The sequence below is a fragment of the Mizuhopecten yessoensis genome, unplaced genomic scaffold, assembly GCF_002113885.1.
Source record: "Mizuhopecten yessoensis strain PY_sf001 unplaced genomic scaffold, ASM211388v2 scaffold10529, whole genome shotgun sequence".
NCBI lineage: Eukaryota > Metazoa > Mollusca > Bivalvia > Pectinida > Pectinidae > Mizuhopecten > Mizuhopecten yessoensis.
In genome coordinates this window covers 923,928-948,588 of record NW_018408592.1, presented here as the reverse complement: position 1 = coordinate 948,588, position 24,661 = coordinate 923,928, and the positions used below count along the sequence as shown (strand labels likewise).

The following is a 24,661-nucleotide window of genomic DNA, read 5'->3' as shown; positions in this document are numbered from 1 at the left end:
TCCTTTAAACGTGGAACCAACTTCGTGTATCGGTTCTAACGCGGCAAGACAGCTGCTCAGAGAACTAAAATATTATTCGTAAGACATTGGTGTTGTGATCAAGTATCTGAAGTATAAGGTATGATGTGCTTTCTCCAGATGCAATGGATGAAGTGGACAAGAAAAACTTTATTGGTCGTCTATACACGTCTATGTTAAAAGATTATTGGTAAGTTTATGACTTGGATAACCTACCTTTGTGGTAAGTTCGTGACTTGGATAATCTACCTTTGTGGTAAGTTCATGATTTGGATAATCTACCTTTGTGGTAAGTTCGTGACTTGGATAACCTACCTTTGTGGTAAGTTCATGACTTGGATAATCTACCTTTGTGGTAAGTTCAATTACGCATAAGTCAAAGCCTGTTGTTAAAATATGATGACAGATAAACTGACTCTCCTGGATTAAAGATTGTTTGTGGGTTGTATATATTCCATGTACTGACCTTGTTGTAGAGAAATCATATTTGTACAAAATGTATTTATTTCTCACCAACCTGCCGTTGCGATGATAGAATGAAGTTGTGTTAATTTTTTTTTGTATGCTGACAATTTTCAAACCGCGAATAAGATTATTTAATTGATGTCCATTTGACCATTTGTATTCATCTAGTCCCCCATCTTGATACCCTTCAATGCTTACATTACATCATACTTGCTGTATAATCATTTATAACATGGACAAAAAGGTTTGTAACTAATTTCAGAACAACTATTTCAACCGGAACTCTTCCACTCGTCCCCTCTTCCGCCCATCTTACCTCATTTCCTTTCTCTTTGTTGTTTCCAAATCAATCACATTGACATCACTTGTTTGTCACCTGTTATTGTTTATTGCATTGTCGAGAGTGCGGGTCAGGTTAGATCCCTTTGGCTGTTTAATCAGTTAAATACTTTTGAATGTGAATAGTGGAAATGTTCGATAGAAACACAATAACAGTAGCACTACTCGGGAGTTCGCCGCGGGGAAAATTGTGTTTTAGTAACACTTTACATTGAGTTCTGACCCTTTTTCGTGATTATATACCGTCGTGCATAATTGACGTTTGATTAGGTCCATGAAAAATTGTCATCCTGTTTATGGAGGAAACACATACATTTCTATTTGAATCAAGTCGGGCCCTCCACATGAAAAATGCTGGACTTTATAGCGAGGCTACAGTACAACTGAATTGTTACAGGGATGGAAACGGAAGAGGAAATATCGACCAAAGTATGTATACTGTTAATAATCAAGAATCTCCATTAATTAAAGAATCTCTAATTAAGGATTTACTTATAGGTTAAACGTATACATGTAGCTGGTGTAGCTTTTTAAATGATGCCTTAAACACATTTTATATTTGGACAGTTATTTTTGATAAACTGCAATCCCGAATGATGAAAATAAATTATTTCGTTTAAACACGGAATTAGATTAGATCTAAGTCCGTGGTTTAAGACACTGGTGCAGGATGATTTTAACCTGCAACCATATCCAGCAAGCACTCTGTCCAAAGTTTCGAGTGATAGGTTTTAAAATTAACATAAACTTGAAGAGGCGGGTGGTCGACTAAATAAACCTCCAAAGGATTTCAGAATGTAAAATATTTCAGGTTTTTGAAATTGAATGATACGTTTGAGCAATAACATCATTTCGAACTTGTCTGAGTAGGATTTAATTACAATATAATCTTTCTACGTGACAAGTCCAGAGATTATATTGGAGACTTATCTTTGCATAAAACAGTCATTAGTACATTGTCAAATTACTACGTAATTTATGAATATGCAAATAACAACATTTAAATTAAAATGTTTTATATCTTTACCCATATGCCTAACAATTTTTTAATCAAGAATCAGTCTCTTTTTAAAGTCAAATCATTAAAGAGGAACCCAAAACGTAGAAACAAATTTAAAAAATATTATTTCGACACATTTTCTGATACTCAAAATAGAACGGTACCAAAAAATGGAACACTTTTCATATGTTTTATTTTCAAGTACTATGGAAAAAGATTGTTCAGAATGAGTAAAATGTATCAGGAGGTGTCAAAATGAAACACATTGGTTCGTTACAATGTCCGAAATACCACATATGCCATACTGATGTGGGTCACAGCAAACGTAAACTTACATTGTATGCTATACATGACTGCTATGGGTCACAGCACCCATAAACTTATGTTGACATGTGTTATGACCCATACCAGTATAGCATGTGTATTTCGGACATTTTCAACGAACCCATTTGGCCTGTGGATGAAATGAAGAAAACGTTTCGAATGATGTCATTTACATGTATTTCATAAAATGACTAACGACGTATGACGTAGTAACGTTAATTTATACACATGCAGCTCTGAGTTATCTCCTGTTTGCATTATACATGTATATATTTTTCTCGTACACTTATATTATCCCTAATCATCTTCAAAACTTTCATACAGTGTTCTCTCCTTGTTTCGATTTAAATATACATATCGTACGGGATGTTTCTATCACTGACACTACTGTGTCCGGTCGGAGGTAAAGCGAAAGTTGGGCTGCGTTGGGAGAACTCTTCAGTTTTGAAGGTACGAAATTCACTTCGACATTTATTGATATGCCTGTACAGTGGTGATATGAGGGGAACGTCTAGTCGACACGGACGAGCAACAGATGTTTTCGTCCCACCACGATACGAAGACACGTCAACATATGAAGGAAATGTATCACCCTATATTGACTAACGTCGTCTGCTGACAAATTGTTGTCCGGAAGTTCACAACTAGAAAATACCTGTCCGAATATCGTTAGCTACGGAATCTGGTAGAAGTTTTATGATACAGCAGAATTGTATACATTTAGTCTGGTTTTAACGGTTGAATAGGCCTTCTGTGTATAGACCTCATGCCTACTAAGGCTACTGCTAACAGTTATTTACAGTTAGTATGTGTAGCTGTTTGGATTATGTCACAAGATTATTCCACGGATAAAATACACGACTGAGACGTTTTTTTTTAAAATTAATAGTACTGTATTGGTATAGACCTGGAATATGGAAACGACAAAAATGTCACAAAGTGAATCTCATCATCAACTGTAGTTCTCTATTATGACCAGCAGTTTGTCCATGCTTTATGTTGGTGTTGTCCATTAAGTGATATCATAACTTGTTAAACGTTTTAATAATTTCAGATGTGATTTCATGTACATTGTATCTATGTAAGGGGTATTGAAACCTCTAGAATTGCAAGTCTCTGCTGATGCAGTCACCATGGCAACACATTCTTCTGTGTTGTCCCTCCCCTCCCCTGGTCCAAGGGGAGATCACTCAGGAGGGAAAGGGATTATTAAATTTCAACACAGCACTTGGCGCCTAGAACATCAGTCATCTTTGGTTGATGATTTACTTTTCGAGATTTATGACCGTTGGCACGATGGCAGACATGACAGTTTTGAGAGTGATACATTCACAGAATGCTCTAGTACATCCGATATATTCCACTGGCGCCGTTCTTCTATTCATCTGGAAACCACCCATTCTGGAAGAATTCATCAAGCTACTCTGGAAGCACAAAGTATGTGGAATTTTACAAAATTTAAACCTAGATATATTTTACCATATCATGGAACTTAAAATAAGCAGTTAATTCACTAACGGTAACATTTACGATCCTACGGGTATACTAGTGGACTCAGAAAAAAAGTTGCATTCAAGAACATGTACATTGAATGTACTGTGAAACTTATAAGGCTGTTATATATAGCTTATAAATAAAATGTATTCTGCCCTACTAGTACTGTAATTAAAATTATCAGTTACTATTAAAAGTTATGTTATAAGAATGGTTAAAAAACTTTGATAGAAGGTAAGTAATCACTGCTCTTAAAAACATTCAATTCTAAAAATGATGTTCATGTAATAGGGAAACTACATTGTACATTTAAGTTCAATTTATACAAAGAAATCCAAATGAAAAGTTAGTTTATGCCTGTGTTAGATATTTTTTCCTCTAATAGTCCCGTTACAAAGTCAATAAACCTGGTGTGATGTGGTAAATAGTATGATGTCATGCTTCAGTAGTCTATATCAGTATACTGTGATACTCCAATACTACAGGTATTAATATACACAGCTAGTACACAATATTCACCACCACATTTATGTACAATTTTTGTCATTTGCATTTAGGATCAGTAAGATCACAAATCTCCACATACATTCTGATAGAGGCTTCATGTTACACTGCCATCACAAATTCTAACCACACAATGGATATAATGGACCAAACCCTGTAACCATGAATTAGAAACTTTTTTTATTAACATGACTATAATTTTGTCAAATCATTTCTGAACAAAAAATGTACTCCAGAACTTACATAAAAAGTACTGAAGATGAAAGAAAAACAAAAAATATCAACAACAATGTCTTTAAGAGTAAAAATATACTGGGGCCAGCTGACTAATATTCAAACTCTGGATCCCCAGTCACAATGTGTTCACTATTGCTAACTGCCCTAACTGATCAACAGTTACTTCATTTATGTATTATGTAAGGTCACAGGTAATAAGAGGTTACACCTGTATTGACCCTAATCCCCTATTCCTAACCTAGCTATTGTCCTCCTTTCCAGAGACCAGGTAACTTGTGATTTTAATAACAAAAGATTGCCACACAGTGAGTACATGTATCACAACTGGGTAGACCATTCAGAACATTCTATCTTTGTAAGGGTGAACTTACAATGAACAGTACTAACACTGAATTACACCTACATTGAACATTAGCTCTCTGTGGGGCTATTTTTACGACAAATATAAGTATAAAAACAGAGTAATAACAAGGTAAAAGGCATGCTCGTAGAAAAGGTAGGATTCACTTGAAAAATTGAACAACCACATTTGAGCCATTGTTAAATTCCCAAACACACAACAGGGTATTTTAAGGCAAGATGAATTTCTTCAGTTTTCTGCCAGCAACCCCAAGGATAGACACCAATCTGGGTTGGCACCAAAGGAAGTAGAGAAATATCTAGAAAACCTAATTGTATTGACATGGAGGATGTTTGTCATTTTGGCAAACAAACTCTGTCCAATACCCAGTTCTGTCAAAACTTGCCATCAAGTATTTGACTATCCCATCATCTTCAGTCGAGAGAATATTCAATTTAGCCGGGAAGGTCCGCCCAGACAGATGCTGTCTAAATGTCGAAACTTTTGAACATCTGATGTTGAGTACATGTGTATACATACATTTTATATATATGTAGTGATGTAAATTCCCTGTATGAAACACAAACAACAGGTTAGTAACAAATAGAGCTAAATATGTCATTTAAACTTGTATTTTTTTTCGCTTGGATTAAAAATAATATACCCAGAATATTAAATAAAAGTAATGTGTAATGGTAATTAATTACATTGGCAGTGTAATTGTAATGGTAATTAATTACATTGGCAATGTAATTGTAATGGTAATTAATTACATTGGCAATGTAATGGTAATTAATTACATTGGTAATGTAATCGTAATGGTAATTAATTACATTGGCATTGTAATGGTAATTAATTACATTGGCAATGTAATTGTAATGGTAATTAATTACATTGGTAATATTATTGTAATGGTAATTAACTACATTAAGAAAACCATGTTATGGTAATGGTAACGGTATAATGCTACTTTTCCAAAGTAATCTGTAACTTGATTAATTACATCACCAATGTAATTGCCCCATGCCTGATGAAAACATCAACCGTTTGTTGTGGTAGAATTGTATTTCTATTACACATAAAATGTTAACCAGTAAGGTTTAATGGAGCGTCCATGAGCATATATATACCAGAGATGGAAGATAGAGACAGCCTTTTAAGTTGAAGTAGCCAGCATCAATTCATTGATTCATGATAAAAGAATACCTCTAAACGTACCTTTACCTATCAATCACATTCCTAGGTGTAATGTATGGTGTGCTGTTTAGATCTGAGCTGTACTGTATAATGACTGTTTGATACTGTAATGTAAAGCTTGCATATCTTTTAAAATCGAGCAAAACTTTGAGTTATATATTTCAGCACTTTATTTTTCTACATGATCAATACATTTTCATCATCTGATAGACATATGTAGTTATTAATGTACTGGGACCTTTGTCTGAGGGAAAAGTAGAACCATATTAGTCTATAGGGGCTGTACCTGTATATAAGGAAACCTGTTAGTCTGCCTTCGTGTAGCAAGAAATTGTGATTATAGGAAAGCCTTTTGTAAATTATTTGGATACTAATTAAGGTTACTCAAGACACTTTGGTAGAATTGTGTTAATTTTAAAACTTTAGTTTATATGTATATAGTTGACCTGGTCAGGTCAGACTCATTTTGGTTTGTGTGTGCTAGTCAGAACATTTTAGTGAATGCATACTGTGAAACCTTGTTAACTAGTATAAGGACACTTAAATTTAATGTGTACAGTGGAACCTTGTTAGTCAGGACATTCTCGTTTGTGCATACAGTGGAACCTTGTTAATCAAGACACTTTGATTTGTGTGTACAGTGGAACCTTGTTAGTCTGGACACTTGTGTGTGTGTACAGTGGAACCTTGTAAGTCTGGACAATGGTTTGTGTATACAGTGGAACCTTGTTAGTCTGGACACTTTGGTTTGTGTGTACAGTGGAACCTTGTTAGTCAGGACATTTTGGTTTGTGCATACAGTGGAACCTTGTTAATCAGGACACTTTGATTTGTATGTATAGTGGAACCTTGTTAGTCTGGACACTTTGGTTTGTATGTACAGTGGAACCTTGTTAGTCTGGACATTTTGATTGGTATGTACAGTGGAACCTTGTTAGTCTGGACACTTTTGTGTGTGTGTGCAGTGGAACCTTGTTAGTCAGGACATTTTCGTTTGTGCATACAGTGGAACCTTGTTAATCAGGACACTTTGATTTGTATGTACAGTGGAACCTTGTTAGTCTGGACATTTTGATTTGTATGTACAGTGGAACCTTGTTAGTCTGGACACTTTGGTTTTTGTGTACAGTGGAACCTTGTTAGTCTGGATACTTTGGTTTGTGTGTACATTGGAACCTTGTTAGTCTGTACACTTATGTTTGTGTGTACAGTAGAACCTTGTTAGTCAGGACATTTTGGTTTGTGTATACAGTAGAACCTAGTTAGTCTGTACACTTTTGTTTGTGTGTACAGTAGAACCTTGTTAGTCTGTACACTTAGGTTTGTGTGTACATTGGAACCTTGTTAGTCTGTACACTTAGGTTGTGTGTACAGTAGAACCTTGTTAGTAAGGACATTTTGGTTTGTGTGTACAGCAGAACCTAGTTAGTCTGAACACTTTTGTTTGTGTACAGTGGAACTTTGTTAGTCCAGACACTTTTGTTTGTAATAACAATGTAACTTGTCAGTTCAAACACATTAGTTTGAGTTCAAAGTGGAACCTTATTAGTCAATTTGTTTGTTTGTTTGGTTAGTCCACATAAATTGGTTTGTTTATTTATACAGATATATGTCAACAGTGGAATATTTTCTCTCTTTTAGTGCGTTTGATAATTTTCTGAAGCTACACTTATTAAATATAATTCAATAAACATTTTTAAATTTCAGGTGTACCACAGCTGCGACAGCTGGTTCACGAGTTAAAACACCGGGTCAATGTCATTAATTCACGTCTTGTCCGACAGCTTAAACGACGGGAAAGACGACAGGCCAAAGTTCAACATAATGCAGATATTGTCACAGCTATTCTGCAGGCAGCCTCTCAAAAGAGACGTACGTATAAAAACAGTAGTGATAACACAATTATAATACATTTTCTGTTATTGGTGCAGGAAATTGTGCAGGGGATGGAGTGGAAAAATCAAGATCAATAAAATATTGAACGAAAATTACAAATTTACACCAAGAAAAAATGAGTACAGCTGTTTAGACACAGTCCCGTGCTCTCGTGACAGAAGCACATATTCTGTTACTGACAGTTATACAACATATTGTCAAACATGCATTAATACTTTCATTGACAATTGTAACGATCCATGTTTCTATATGCTACGGGGCTGTTTCACTGACAAAGATACACATCTCCATTAAATAGAGGGTATGTTTATTATCCCTGCGATTGACCAGGTTTTGCTAATATCGGACGGTGCCTGTGGCTATAACTGTCAATCCATTGTAACAGCTGTCTACACAGATAAAGTTAATAACCATAGGCCTTCATATGTATTTACCACTTACCCGACACTGACATGTGGATTATATACTCCATCTAAATAGGGATTATTGTATGGCCAGGGTATGCAAATTTAATTTTTGAAATTATTTGATATTTTACAAGTTAATTTTTGTTTTTTAAATGTACCCGATACTGACTAGTTTAAATTTAACTGTGTCTGTTTGTTTTATTTTGGTTGGTTCAAATCTAATTGAGGTCACATGTTTTCAATTTTGGCTGGTTCAGATTTGATTCACCCCATTTTATTTTTCGTTTTGACATGTTGATATATTTTTTTTGTTTTTCATAATGAATCAGCTAAATAGAAATGGTAATTTTCTCTTAGCTACATACCTGGTAACTAAGGTTAATTTTCTCTTAGCTACATACCTGGTAACTAAGGTTAATTTTCTCTTAGCTACATACCTGGTAACTAAGGTTAATTTTCTCTTAGCTACATACCTGGTAACTAAGGTTAATTTTCTCTTAGCTACATACCTGGTAACTAAGGTTAATTTTCTCTTAGCTACATACCTGGTAACTAAGGTTAATTTTCTCTTAGCTACATACCTGGTAACTAAGGTTAATTTTCTCTTAGCTACATACCTGGTAACTAAGGTTAATTTTCTCTTAGCTACATACCTGGTAACTAAGGTTAATTTTCTCTTAGCTACATACCTGGTAACTAAGGTTAATTTTCTCTTAGCTACATACCAGGTAACTAAGGTTAATTTTCTCTTAGCTACATACCTGGTAACTAAGGTTAATTTAAAAGCACATTCTAAATAGTTCCCTGTAATAACATAAACATATGTATATACCAGTTCCTCTCTTATCATTTATATAGGAACCGTATGTTACCGATGATAAGCCCATGCCTGGTAATAAGCCCACCCCACTTTTCCTTGCTTTCAGTACATATATATTATTCACATCCTGTTATCAGTTTAGAGTACCTTATCATAATAAATACATGCCACTGTTTCAAATGTGCAATCATTTATCTAATGGTTTATATTACCATTCAGAAACAGTATTTTAGAGGTTTTCTTCGAAGGAATATTTTTTGAAAGAAGGTACATGTCACTGTTGTACTAGCATAATATGTCCTTGGAGTTAAATACAATAATGTAATTGATTGATGTTAATCCCACATTGTAGCCGATTTTAAAAGATGTTTGTATTGATTTGTAGTGTTGAGTCCTTCTGGCCTATTGTTTATCTGACAGTTTCACCACCATCTGTCACCACTACATGTGTTGATTACTGCACTGTATTGATGTGTGGTGGTTCTGAAATGTGCATTATGTGTCATAGTCGACCTTAAAGAGGTGTATCACAATGTTGTCTACACCTCCATGATGTCATACTTGCAATTGAATCGTTAACTTGTTACATATAATATCAATGAAAACAAAAATAACATTGTAACTCTAAATCAACCATTTTCGAGTTTTATGTAAATTAAACCCATCATAAATTGGCGGTCGAGGTGTGGGTGGGGGTGGGGGATTGTGTATGATATTACCTCCCTTGCCCTTTATCTGGGGTCAAATTTCTGTGAAACTTTATACAATGCTTCTATTCTGTTCTAACTCTTGCACATGAAGGTGGCATTTTGCCTAACCCCCATATCTTTACATTAATTTATTTTAAAAAACAAAATTGATATGGTGTTTCCTCCATTGCCTTTTATTTGGGGTAAAACTTCAACTTCTAACTACCTTTTATTTCCTAGTGCCTTGCTTTGCAACACCTCACTTTTGGCTTTATAATGTTGAGCATTCGCTCAGGTGAGGAAGGTAATTGGTTCCCCAGACCGGGATATACCAATTAAAATCCTTAAAAAATGGTAGTTGTTATTCCCTTCTTAATGTTCAGCATTTAGGGGAATGGCAACAACTGGTTCACCCGTTGTCAGTATAATGTGACCAGGTGGAATGCTGTGCTGGGTGCCTTCTGCATGGTATTTAAGTGAGATAGCACTATATTGTCGGCATCAGATCCGCGCTATCAAAAGGAGGCAAGCACACCAACCCACCCTGTCTGCTGCATACACACACGGAAGCACCCTTACACTACACACATGGAGACACATCCTTAAAGGACCTTAGCTGTTAAACCAAACCAAACCTGTAAACTTAATACAATGCCTCTTTTGTTTCCCTAACCAATACAATGCCTCTATTGTTTCCCTAACCAATACAATGCCTCTTTTGTTTCCCTAACCTCCATACCTATACAAAATGCTTGACTGTTTTCTCTTAACTTTTTATTTCATATTCTGTTAAAAATTGACTATTTGTAAATGCAGCAATATAAATATCGTATATTTTCTTTATGCTGTATAAATTTACCAAGAAGTAAAGCCTGTGAGTTCAGATACAAATCCTACACCCACTAGCTCCTACACCTACAAATGTATATATAATAGACTCTGTACCATATGGACAGCTAGTCTACTCCACAGAAGGGACACTGTGACATGTTGTTATACAGACAGCTGTATGGAGCTTCTGATAATAAACTACACCTGTTACGACACACCATTTGCATACCTTGTCTGCTCTGTTAGGATAGAAGTTTTAGTTGTCTAGAAAATTTCTTGATGTATAGGACGAAACTTTTTTATTCTATTGAAATTTTCTTGATGTGGTGGATAAAGTTTGTGCAGTGTGGGTAATTTGTTGGTTCGTAGATTTTGTTATTACCTACGCTGTATTTACCTTTCATGTAATTCAAGCTATATTAATACAATGCATGTCTGGTGTATATTCTAACCTTTTTAAAGATGGAATTCTTGCAGCCGGCCTGCATAACCCTATTAACATGGTGAAACTGATACATATCCTCGTACATGCAAGTTAAACAATTTGTAAGTTAGTGTAAAAAAAGGTTCTTTAAGTTTCAATATTTTACTGCCCTGCAACTTCGGCTACTACTTTTCTCACCTCCTAGCACAGGTACTAGCCTCGTCTGTCAATACCCCTATAATGTAATCACAGGTACTAGCCTCATCTGTCAATACACCTATAATGTAATCACAGGTACTAGCCTCGTCTGTCAATACCTATTCACCTATAATATATATTATAGGTGTATTGTCAGACTAGGCTACCTGTGATCATATTATAGGTGTATTGACATACGAGGCTAGTACCTGTGATTATATTATAGGTGTATTGTCAGACGAGGCTACCTGTGATCATATTATAGGGGTATTGTCAGACGAGGCTACCTGTGATCATATTATAGGGGTATTGTCAGACGAGGCTACCTGTGATCATATTATAGGTGTATTGTCAGACGAGGCTAGTACCTGTGATCATATTAAAGGTGTATCGTCAGACGAGGCTACCTGTGATCATATTATAGGTGTATTGACATACGAGGCTAGTACCTGTGATTATATTATAGGTATATTGACAGACGAGGCTTTTTAAAATATTTATGGACATGTCAGTCAGTCACCCTAAAATATATACATGTAGCAGGTACGTGGACAGACGCATTTTTTTTTATCAAGTTCATCTGACAGAGAAATAATCGATAATACTATCTGACTGTACCAATAGTTCATATTACAAATTATTGACCAGGTGAGAGTTAAACAGAGAATAAATATGTACAAAACTATCTATGAATCTATAAATGATAACATCATCAATTGCTGTGTGACAGATTGTACTTTTAATCATCTGTCATAAAATATATTTTTTATGTATGTTTGACGATTGATTATGATTCATGCAGCCTTTAAAGGGGCTCAATACCAACCAGTCTTGGCTGAATTTATAATCAGGGTACTTTTTTTAACTCATTCACCCCTAAAGACACATTTGAACTCTTCCAATTCAAAGGTTGGAATATTTCATTATGAAATTTCAGGGGTGAATGAGTTATTACTTTAACTTGAGTCCCAACTGTTTGATGTATGACATTATTCAAAAGCGACAGTCTCGGCTATAGGATGTGTGACGTTGTTTAATATCCAAATTTTCAGCTTTACGATTATGTTTAACATTGTTAAGGTGGTAAAATTTGCGGTGGATTTAATTTTGCTATATTCGCAGTCACCAAAGATAGTGCAAAATGAAATAACCTGCGAATACTTAGAATATTACCTGGTAATTCCCTGAATATAATGAGATATAAGGAAAGACCTGTTTACTGCGGAATAATGAAGATACATGTAGCACAACAATTCAGTGTCATATTTTTATGTGATTTTGACAAATCAATTTGTGGTGCGAAATTTAATCCCTACCAACTTATTCTGATCCAGACAACCGTGAAATATACGCCTCACGAAATCAAACCACTACACCATCGCCACAGTATCAGCTCTATGGCATTAGAAATCAAAAAATTGAGATGTGTAAGTTGCTATTTATATCATGTTATATGATTTGATACTTAATTACTGTGATAATTAAAGCCTATACTATAGAAGATTGGATGTGAGCTTGGAATAAAAACCAGGGGACAGCTATATACATATCTTCACAAAATATCTTATCCTCAACTATAATTAAACATGAAGTCTGTATATTACTGATATATAATCACAGGTGCAGATCTTTGACAGGGTTGTCAAGTTTGTGGACCTTAGCCAACACCTTATTTGAGATCTTCCTGTAGACTTGTTTTTTTTCTCAGTTTAGAATGGGAGATATCTCCCCTAGCTTTGTTTTGTTGGTTGTGTCAAAATGAGGACAGAATTAGAGAATATCTGATGATTATACATGTGTTTTAACGATCCTTTCTAGATAAATAACGTGTTTATAGATCCATACCCATGGATTGTGAAAAGAAATATGTTACTTGACATATTTAAAAAGCCTGAGTTTGATAAACAACAAATTGAAGTCAATTATTTTAGTGATGGACGAAATGGTTTTATGATGTCTGTTTCTGTGGGATTTCCTTGTTAGGCTGCAGCAATATTCTGAGTAGATGCCTAAGCTAAGGCTTAGGTTTCTGTTTCATTGATGGGTCACTTATACAAACTGAATGTCAGATTAATTGTATAGGGGTGATTACAGTGTAATAGAATTGTTTAATTTCCTACCCAAAATAAAATTGATACAGAAATGTATTAACTTTGAAACTGATCTAATTGCCAACAATTATGGTGCAATAAGGGCAAAAAAATATTAAAAAATAGTAATCACATTTAAAGAGACCTTCTGATAATAACTAGTCTCTATGGAGGAGTATTCTCTGAATATTTAGTTAGTAATTTTGAAAATGGTTCCTAGTCTGCTGAGTAATTTGTGAAACAGTAAACTGCTGGCAACCCCTATATATTAAGAAATTGCATGTTATTGGATTGTTGTGAACCTCCTTAAAGGTATAAGGTCTTAATTTGGAACAAATATCCAGCTGTTTCATTTACATATGAACTAACTGGTAGTCTTTTATGGAAAAAAATACTGTACTATCAAAAAATATCATACAGGGGACTTCTTACTCCTTTTATTTAACAGTACTAATGTAACCATGTATATGCTAAAAAAAATCACATTTTCAGCTAGTTTCAAATAATCAGACATGCTTGCTTTCAGATAAATTGGACAAAAATAAATGTTGTTTTTGTTGTACTGTCTTTATATTTGAAGATGACAAGGGGAATAACTCTTGCAACCTTACCGTTAAATGCAGCTTTAAACAAACTCCAGTAGTCTCCCCTGAATTGATAAGATCTCCAAATTACCTTCTTCAGCATGTAAGTCGGATCAGGGCACATTTCATCCTTTATCCAGAGTAAAGGAGATTTTGGCTAACCAGGACAAGCCAGGATCTTTGAATACGCCAACGTGGTCAGCTCGGTCGTGTCATTGACAGTCACATCGATATCGCTCCCATGCTGAGGAAATAAAAGCAACGTCCTTAATTAGATCTGGTCTAGACAATTGGCCTGTGCAACATGATACAATGTATGTGGATTTTAGAGAAATGTTTTTGATTCTCGATGTTGTAAATATCAGCAAGTGCCTAAGATTGGCTGTTTACAAGCTGTATTGCCAACGGCAGTACTTGTACTAGACACGACAGTCTTGTTACTGGCTTTAATAACCTGTTTTACAAACTGCCAAGTTTATGATTTTTCTCAGACTATATTATGGGCTCGCCATTTTTCATGACATTTGTGCTACTCGTCATTTTCATTTTTAGGAAGAGCTACAATCGAGGATAGCTATTCAAAGGTTAATTGAAAGGACATTTTCAACAAATATATAAAAAATAAATAAATATATGAACATACATGTATATGAACAGTGAAATTAGAAAGGATATGCCATGACAGATTTGCCAGAAAGGTGACTAACTTTTAACACAGACATTTCGCGTTCTGTATTACCAGTGTTACCGGTAATGTATAGATCTGGCCTCCTGGCTCTGTGTTAACGTCCTACGGTGGTCTTGATGATCCCCCATCGTTTCGTATAACCGCTTGCGATGGTCACCTGAAAGTAGAATATCGAGGAATAAACCTGAGTCTTATTTCAATGGTACAATCGATATCGCCTGTGTGTATTACGTTAATCACTCTGAAGTTACCGATTGTCATCTAGAGTAGCCATCAGTCTTGTATAGAGAAGCTAGCGACGATGATATGTAAAAACAGCATTATTAAATCTTATATGAAGAAGCTCTCGATATTTGTTTTTGTATCAGAAAGTGACGATCGTGTGTTGATCACTTGTAATAAAATACCCCCCAGTCTTAAATGAAGAAGCTAGCGTTGATTAACTGTTACTAGAATATCTGTCATTCTTAATGAAGACGCTGGCAATGGTGATTTGCTTCAGCTGAAATAGTAAAGCAAGCAGCGATCATCTACAATAGACTGCCCACCAATCTCATATGTCGGAGATAGCAATACTCATCTATGGGTAGAATATTTGCCCTTCTTATTTAATACGTTAGCGGTATTCATCTGTTAACTGATTATGTTTAAACTTTAGTTCAGGAGGCATATCAATATCACATAGTTGTTTAAGAAGCTCGATGGGTTTTGCATGAATATCTGATTTGTTATTGTTATTTTTAAATGAAATGTTAAACCTTAACTGAATTTTTGAACATTGATTGTAGTAGGAACCAAACGGAAACCAAAATTAAAGGGAAGACTTCACATTTCTTAACGCTGGTCTTAAATCGATACGAGTTATATCAGGACTACGTTGTTTGTGAATAGCTACCTATTAACGCATGAATGCGTTGTTTGTTGTTAATTTGATACCAGTTAATGCACGGCTATGTTGTATGTTTGGATTATAATTGATGCTACATGTAGTGTAATTATAAATATGTTGCCTGTTTGGTCCTGGTTTCAGGATGCGGCTTTAACTTTGACCTTATTGCCTGGTTGGACTTGGTTTGATACGATTTCAACCATAACTTTGTTGCCTTTTTGGTATGAATTTAAACATGAATGTGTTTTTAGTCCTAAACAGATCCCAGCATCAACCTCAATACATATATGTAGGTGGTTTGCATGCTTTTAAATTCATGAAGACACTGGCGTAAACATGAATATGTCTGTTGTGTGCCCCCGTCCGTATTCGTGGAACATTGATTGGCTTTGGTTGGCCTTTACACGGTCTGCTCTGAAAGCCCCTCCCGACAATCTCCTAATGCAGTCCTCTTGTATCTCAATATATCTTTGTATGGTAAGTCCGAACACGGCATACTAATGGATTCTAGTTTAGCATGGCTAAATCTCACCAGTCCATTTCTGTATGTATCAGTTCAAGGTGCTTATCGTCTCATTTATAGTGTAATATCTAAAACTTGTGAGTTTTATGATTTAACGGTCTTCTATCGGAAATAATTCTACTTAAATAGCGTATGACATGAAGCAGAAAATGTGTGGGTTTTGTATTAGTAATGTTTGAAGTATTCACTAAAGAAATTTCCAAAAATAGGCATTAAACTCAAGCTTTCATGATAAGTGTCCAGAGCATATCACATCACACTACGAAACCAGCATTAGCTAGTGTTGTGTGTAAAAGCACGATGTAAAGCAATTTTTCCGATATAAAACGTCCTTAACGTCAAGAAAATCCGGGCTTCTGACAGCAGGGATCATTACGTACGATGTCTTGTCTTTGTCATTACCCCATTGTTACGGCAAACAGCCAACGTACGTGACTCTACCATGGGTTTTAGACCCAATGGTAAAACATTACCACAGATGTAAAACCAAACGTAACAGATGGACAAAGGAATCGTAACTTACTTCAAGGCATAGGAGGTCGCGACTTACTCTAGACGCACGAAGTCGTTTCATCTAGACACAGGAAGTCGTAACAAACAATCTGACACAGGAAGTCGTAACAAACAACCTGACACAGGAAGTCGTAACAAACAACCTGACACAGGAAGTTGCGACTAACAGCCGGACAAAGGAAGTCGTAACAAACATTTAAACACGAGTGTCGCAACCTACATCCAGACACAGGAAGTCGTAACAAACAGATGGACAAAGGAATCGTAACTTACAGCCGGACATAGCAAGTCGTAACAAACATTTAGACACGGAGAGTCATCAATAACATTTCGACACAGGAAGTCATAACTTACATTTAGACACAGGAAATTGTAACAAACAGATGGAAAAAGGAATCGTAGTTTCCATCAAGACACGGCGCGGGAAATAGCGACTTGCACGAAGTCATTTAATCTAGACACAGTAAGTCGTAACAAACTGGACACAGGAAATCGTAACAAACAACTGGACAAAGAGAAATCGCGACTTACAGCTAGACACAGGAAGTAGTGATGGCATCAAGATGATGCTTAGATTTATACGGCGTAAAACTAGTGCTTTTTTCAACTTCAGAACTGCATTAACGATTGAACTTACCAATGTTTGAAGCAAACATTAGATGATTTACACTACCAAAAGTAACAATGGATTGAACACATATTTTTGTGAATTTTACTTATTCTGAACAACATAACGATTTACTGCAGATGGCTGATGCACACTATACAGTATTGGGATTCCAAATAACAAAGTCATGGATCTGAGTCATTAATATAATGTATTGGTATTTTTTTTTATCTATTTAGACGAACGTTAGACATACAATATACTATTCCTGTGCCCATCACGCCTATTTCGACGTGAATTGTTCCATTGCAATTGGGAAGTTTAGAATAAACCCAAACGATGACTTGTGTGCACAAATCCATCCCTTTATATCCTTCGTCTGCATTGAGTTGACTTGAATTTGCATAAAGAGATGCAACTTAGTTTTGCCACAACACGCTCATATCGTTATGCCAATGACAACACCAAACTTTGATTAACTATTTCGATGACATCTGTTGTTTGTCGTGTGTGACTTCCTGAACATGATATCTCCACAGGGATTATAGCTTGTCTGTAAACTATAACAAGATAGCTAATGTAAGAATCACAGCGGGGAGCACGGCTAATGTATCATTTACTGATGATAGGGGCGTTAAATGTATGTTTACAATCCAACTTTCGTTGGAGTATATCTGCTGTTCAAAACGCTACAATTAATAAACAAACCGCACCATCCAGAATGTAAAATGTTGTAGTTTTCTCAGGTTTAGAAATTTCTTGCTGTTTTATCATGAAACATAAACTACCAATGTTCCAACATCATGGAACGGACATAAACAATTGATTTTTGACTTGTTGGTCTGACATTGGTAGTTGATGTTACGTCGAGGAGAGTGGTACGCAACACATTGGTATTACAATGTCCGTCGTCCATTTTACAGCTGATCAGACGTTATGGTTCAGCCTCGTATTTGTCGCTTGGTCGAAATCTCCACATTTATAAACTTATTTAGAATATTGCCATTCGTTTATGAAGTGTTCGTTCTGGTAATTTACAACACCGTTGCGACCTCCCTTCTTGTTTCGTCTTTCACAAGGTCAACTAAACGGTCCTAGTCAAAAGGCGTGATTGGATTTGTTGATCAAGCCACCATGCGTTCAATTGTTGTCGCCGCTATATCACGTTTTCTTCTACATAAGTTATTATCAAGCTATATTTGAACATCCACACCGGTTTGAGGTCTACTGGCGAATCGGTACCATAATTCCTGCTTTTGTCATTCATAGTTAATATGAAAGCTTATATCTGAAGATATTGTAATGCCGTGTTGTGATTTTGTCGGTTGACACCCATGTTATGGTATTAAATTGTATGCGTAAGGGGGTTACAAAAACGACCGTCTGGTACATCGCAGTATTTCTTTGCTTGGCTTGGTCATGAAAATGAAATGTATAAAGACACGCAAACCAGTTATACAAGTCTGTTTAAATAAAATGAGATAGAATCTCATTATTTACAACTACAGCATAAGATTAAATATAAATCCGTGTTATAAATTAGTTTATGAATAGAAAATAACAGCTGGAAGAAATGCATCAAAACAATTTCTATTCCTACTAAGTGCCGATGCACAAACACTCAAAAATCGTTCTTACCTTTTCAATTCCTAAAACCATCAGTTTCCCCTTTAGTTTTATATGAATTACCCGCCTGCAGGCATTCTTCATTTCTTGATAGCATCAAATCAGTGTCGTTACAACGCTTGAACGGTAGGCGCAACAGCGATTGGCGGAGACGGGTCCAATTGGTGTCGCAAGTTTCCATGGGGATTTTCGCACCATCTCCAACACGGATTTTATGTTCCCTTTTTGTATGTACTATAACATATCGATCTGGTCTATCGATGTCGTGCTGCCCATACGTGATCAATACATTCGGAGCTAACGACCTGTCCAAACCACCGTCTAACTCGAGTTTTGACGTTAAGCAACGCCCACTCATGGCTTCCGTCAACAATTTTACAAGGCACACGTTCGATGAAGGCGAACCGCTCTCTGAGAAAGTATATACAAATGTTTATAGGATCGAGTTGATACAGAACCAATAAGGTCTACTTTTGTCCACAATGTTAAAATACTGGGTCTCGTTTGTTTGAAGAATTTTCTGTAGATTCGGAAATCGATGAAGTCGTTAAATGTTTTTGAATTAGACTTGAAGGTGCCAAGAATGATTTAAAGGTTGTTCCGTGAGTAAGTTGTAAGAAATCGATGACCGTGCATGCATACTAGTGTCTTAGCGGGTGGTGTTTCGTACTTTCTAGTAACACGGGTCTTATTAAAGGCCCTCTGACTCATACGAAAAAACCTTAGCGAAAAAACACATCTAAGACATTTAGACAGGGAATGTTGTGTCAAGCTAACATAGCAAGCGCCATGTTAATTTAGACCACCATGTCTGTTTGATATTGGCATACTATCAAGATGGTATTGGCAGGATTGAAAACATGAGACAGATAAGGCTATCAAATTATGTAACCTTAATATTATTGGCTAGTTGGTCCGAATCAAGAAGCAATAAAACCAGAGACCCATGATAAATTTTATTCCTTTTATTGTGTGTTCGTGTCAATGAACATTATTCCGTCGAATCTGTCTATGAATATTTGGGCGGGGATGTCAAACCCATCGGGACTGATGTCGTGAACAGTCATTGGAGCGTGGGCGTGTCACACAGGACCTGAATGACATTATAACCCACGTGTTGATTAGTAGGCTAGGAGAGAGTAAAACCATCCTTATATGTTGTTAGACCAGATACTGGCAATATTTGACAATCTCCCACACAGCAGACGTGTACGGAAACAAAACCTATTTTGCAACGCCGGCGAGGAACGAGATCGCTATCTTGTCGCTATATATTGTCAGAGATTTGATGACGTATTACCCCGTGAACAATATTCGTAATTACCATTTTGCATGGACCAATATACATGTTAAGCTAATATGTATTTTCAATTTCACTCGATCAATAAATATCTGGTTAGCTTAACGTAGATATTTGTATTGTATTGCGTTTGTCACATATTGGGACATATGAAGCTGACAATACTTCATGAAGTAGCAGACCCCATTGCACCAGAATGGATTTGTCGCAAGTGAAATAAATTATGCATCGCCAGGGAAGCTAGTTTGACGCAATTTCATTCAAACGGAAGATCTAATGAAAGTATAAATATAGAAAGAAGCTAGTTTTTTGGTCCATAAAATTTCCATTTGTTATAGGTGTAATAATGTTTCTGTGAAGTAATTTTGCCGTGATGATGGTGAGAAGGTTTGAAGTTGGTGCAGTGAGGCCGGTTTGTAGGTTCCACTCTATCTATAACGGTAGGATAGGAATGTGGCCTCGCTATATCGATCCACACTGACCGGGATGTTGTTGACCGGTACGGGTTATTAAAATAGATTGACAGTATTCCATCATTGACGTGGGTGGACACTGGTTGGTGACGTATGTACGATAGGGAACCCTACTGCGCGTGTGAGGGATATCGATGTTTGTCACGAAACAGGGTAGGTAAATACGTACTTACTCCCGTCAAACTGTAAGCTCTGTCAACTTTTTCATTGTCTTTATGAATTGATAGAATATTTACAGGTGTATATGGTACAAAGTGCTATAAACTTTCTAAAAAAATGAAACATCTGTAAGGCTTATGGTCTGTTAATGTCTGTTAACGTTTTTGAGTCGTTCGGATATCGATACGTATATATGACACAAGTGCTGAAATATTGATTTCCGACCTGTGTTCCTTATTAGCAATGGACACACTGGGAGTCGTTCTGTATGGACATGGACCTGGTCAAGTCCGAATCTGAGTCAAAATATGAAATTGTCTTTTCGATTTTTAAACATGATACGGTAAAACGTCAATAATGATTGCCGATTCGGGACATCTTGGCGTTCATAAGTAATAAGCTTAATTTTGTCAGTCAGAACGCACGGGTCGTTATCGGCGCGCTATTGATACCTCGGTTTATATATGCCTAACAACAATTTTGTATTCTAACCCATTAAAGATGGAAATCCGTTAACATTAATTATAGACTGGCGTCTCAAAGGTTCGTTGGTGAATGATAAACTCTTAAACGTTACCTAGATATTTGTAATTACAGGTAAAGGGACCAAATATTGACTTTGCATTATCTACCTGTGTTGCAAATACACGATGGGTAAACAATGGATTTTATTATGATGAAGTGGGTGACCCACCTGTACGTAGCTATTTGAAAGGTCGGCTCGGCGGATTACGGATCAATTTGCTTCTGATGTCTTTGTATAGAATTTGGTCATAGAAGAACTATTACTCTTTGGAAATTGTGTCTTTTTCTAAATTGATAAATTCTTGTAAGAGATTGTGTTTAAGATGCGGATTTTGAATATCTTGAAAAGTAATTTTGGTACAGAAATTAAATGAAAGGGAAGATTGCACGCATTTACCAGCTACATGCACTTACGGACACGAACGTAATCCTCGCTCGAGGCGAACCGACATCTACAAATGGACATTCATTTCCGACAGAGAAGTGTTTCGAGTGTTTTTAACGGCCGGAATTTCATCTGAGAGGGAAATTAGCTTGACTTGAATCTTGTTCGATTCCTCGTGTCAGAATCACTTAGCCCGAAGGTTTACTGTTTACCGGAGTAGGAGACAAGCGTGCTCGGTGTGATGGAACACGTGCTCCCGGGGAGCATGCTTGTTACCTAAATTTATGGACCCACTTCAATCTCTCTCTCACCCTTGTTTGCCGAGGTCGACAACATATTGATTTCTGAAACGTCGATTCCGTGTCCATGGTTTTTAGTACTACATGTACCGTACTCATGGGTTAGGGATACATAAAACACCATCGAAAAAACGGAGCTTCGGTAGGGATTAAAGAAGCAACTTCAGCAGGGATACACAAGGAAAACTCGGCAGAAAATATACAACGAAAATTCATCAAGGATACACAACGAAGAAACGCCATCAAGAATAAACAAAGACACACCACCATATTAGGGATAAACAAGGAATTAACGAGGAAATAACATGGGGATAAACAACTAAACAACAACCTGGGAGATTAATTGATGCCTGTGTTAAACGCTGTACGCAAACTTACGAAGTATTATAGCTATATATAGTACAACTTCAAGTGTCATAAATGTAAGTTAGAGAAGCATTGACGTAAACAAATAGCTTCAAACAGTGATATTGAGGTTTCAGAAGTATTGAAGTATCTATCGGCTTCAAGTGTAAAAACGTATGTTAGAAAATTATTGAAGTATACATTAGCTTCCGAAAGTGATAATTACGTTTCAGACATATTGAAGTATTCGTCGTCTTCAATGGTAAAAACGTATGTAGAGAAGCATTGAAGTATACATTAGCTTCAAACAGTGATAATTATGTTTCGGACATATTGAAGTATTCGTCGGCTTCAAGTGTAAACACGTATGTAGAGAAGCATTGAAGTATACATTAGCTTCAAATAATGGTAATTGTGATTCAGAAGTATTGAACTATACACATCGCCATTGCCTTCAACATTTGTCTGCTTCATTCGAGAAATATCGAAGTACATACATCGGCTTCAAATGCAGGACGTAATGCTAGGGAAATATTGATTCTTCTAAAGTGAATATGATTATAATCGATCTTCTGTGGCAAAGTAAGACGCTTATAACACCATAGAAGGGTTTTACCGGAGTTGCATTTGGAACAGAGATCTGAACATACCATCATTTTTTTTAACAATTGAAAATAACATGAATTAATCTTTTCTAAGACATTGGACTTTGAATGTGTGAGCGTAACGTTACGTTAGAACCCTGTCTGACGGTTCTAAGGTCGTATAACCGTAACGGAGGTCCGTATTGGAAGGTTCCAAACATCATTGGGCGATACTATACCCCATGGACAACTCCCTGACGTGACGTCTTTGTTTTGGAAAGGACTTCACATTAGGAACCAACCTGAGGAAATCGATTTCAATTATCGTTCAGGGATTTGATATTGATTTAACGTCTTTGTGCTGGCGAGAAACACTCGAAACTACCCAAAGCATCGATCCTGATGTCCTGGAGTCACAGTGAACACAGTTTCACTGATACTAGTGTAGATCTATAGCTAACGCTTTTAATTGTTTTTGTTTTGTTTTATACCCAAGTTAACACAGCTTGTCTTCCTCATCGACAGAACTTTTTTCTTCAGAAGAAACAGGACAAATCGATTCCAGTATATACATTATGTAGTTGGGATAATCTTTGATATTACGTTTCCCTGGAAACCTACCTGCATGTGGAGTCGCTAATTGTGAATGAACGCGAGGGACAACGGCAGAAGGACACCTGTCGGTCATAATCACAAGAGAGCGCTCATCTGGACCAAAACAATACCGGCACGGCGATAGAGGCAGTCGTGAGTATTGGTTTGCGTGATTGGGGATGGTGAACGCGGAATCTTTGTAAGCACGTGGCTAGCGATAGAACACGTGCTAGGATGTGTACGACGGTATCTGATGTGATTGTCCTCATATCTGGAAATGTGTTAGTGCCATTATGACGTCACGTAACTTCGGACTATGTTGTTGTTCATCAGTTATTTTCTCGCCGGCGTCACTGGACAGACAAGAGACATTGACCGGGTATTGTTGTTGTGTAAAACGGACCATTACATGCTGTAACGTGAGGAAATCTCTATTTCAGTAACTATAGATGTACCAAAACGATCTTTTACATGTGTGTTTGGTCCAGCTTCAGTGCTTTGTGATGGACTATTCAATTCTTTACATGGATCCGGCTTATGGGAATTGATTTTATGATATACCTTCATATATATTTGTATACATCCCACGACATTGATGGTAAGGGTATCGTGAAATAGAAACATCCACGGTACCGATATAGTAAGCGGTAGACACACCATACTTGTGACGCGGGCTAATGTGTACGGCTCTGTCGATAGTGGCGGTGCCATTCATAACCATGTAACTCTCTACTCACGAGACAGAAATATTGGACTTACGTCAAAAAATGTTTGGATTTCTCAACAACATCAGTATGGGTCGGCCCTTACCGCCTGAACGATCGATGAATGGGTCCAAGAGAAAGACAGGTAACGTTATGTGTGAGTTCATGGGTGTGATAATTGACTTCCCTTGTTAGGATGTCGGGCTATGCAGGGTGACTTGTGTTAGTTGATGGGTTTAAAGGGTTCTTCTGTTGGTTGGGGTCGGGTCAAAGGAAGGGTCTTCTAATTGTTGTCGGTTGGTTCTGATCAAATGGATTAACTCCGTTTATAGGTTTATTGGAGTCAGGAGTGACTTATTTTGTTGTATGCTGTCAATGTAGTCGACTTATTTAAAGTTGTATATGAAAGAGTATGAACTCTTCTGTTGGATGGTTGGGGTCAAAGGTAGTAACTTTTGTTGTTTTGTTTGGTGTGATCAAATGGAACGACTTCTATTTATTGTTTTGGGACAAAATGAGTGACTTCTTTGTTTATTTGGGGTCAAATGGCGATACATGTGTTGATTGGTTAAGGTCAAATGGAGATAAAT

General features: G+C 36.5%; 1 protein-coding gene and 1 long non-coding RNA gene across 3 annotated transcripts in view; one reads left to right on the top strand and one right to left on the bottom strand.

The window, feature by feature from the left end:
- The first annotated feature begins 2,060 nt into the window (after positions 1-2,060).
- LOC110460970 (TBC1 domain family member 30-like) overlaps positions 2,061-24,661 on the top strand; it is a 64,057-nt gene continuing 41,456 nt past the window's right edge. Inside the window, exons 1-2 of one of the 2 annotated variants that reach the window (XM_021514222.1) lie at positions 2,061-3,583; positions 7,626-7,790. In XM_021514222.1, the coding sequence (XP_021369897.1) occupies positions 3,280-3,583; positions 7,626-7,790 (469 nt within the window). In that variant the 5' untranslated portion in view covers positions 2,061-3,279. Of the gene's footprint in view, positions 3,584-7,625; positions 7,791-24,064; positions 24,217-24,661 lie in introns of those variants that run through there. The other variant, XM_021514223.1, reaches the window with a different exon arrangement.
- Positions 3,487-18,796, bottom strand: LOC110460971. Its single transcript, XR_002464070.1, has 4 exons — positions 18,716-18,796; positions 14,565-14,702; positions 13,949-14,101; positions 3,487-3,570 (listed from the first exon to the last, which is right to left on the bottom strand). It is a non-coding gene; the product is annotated as an uncharacterized LOC110460971 (long non-coding RNA).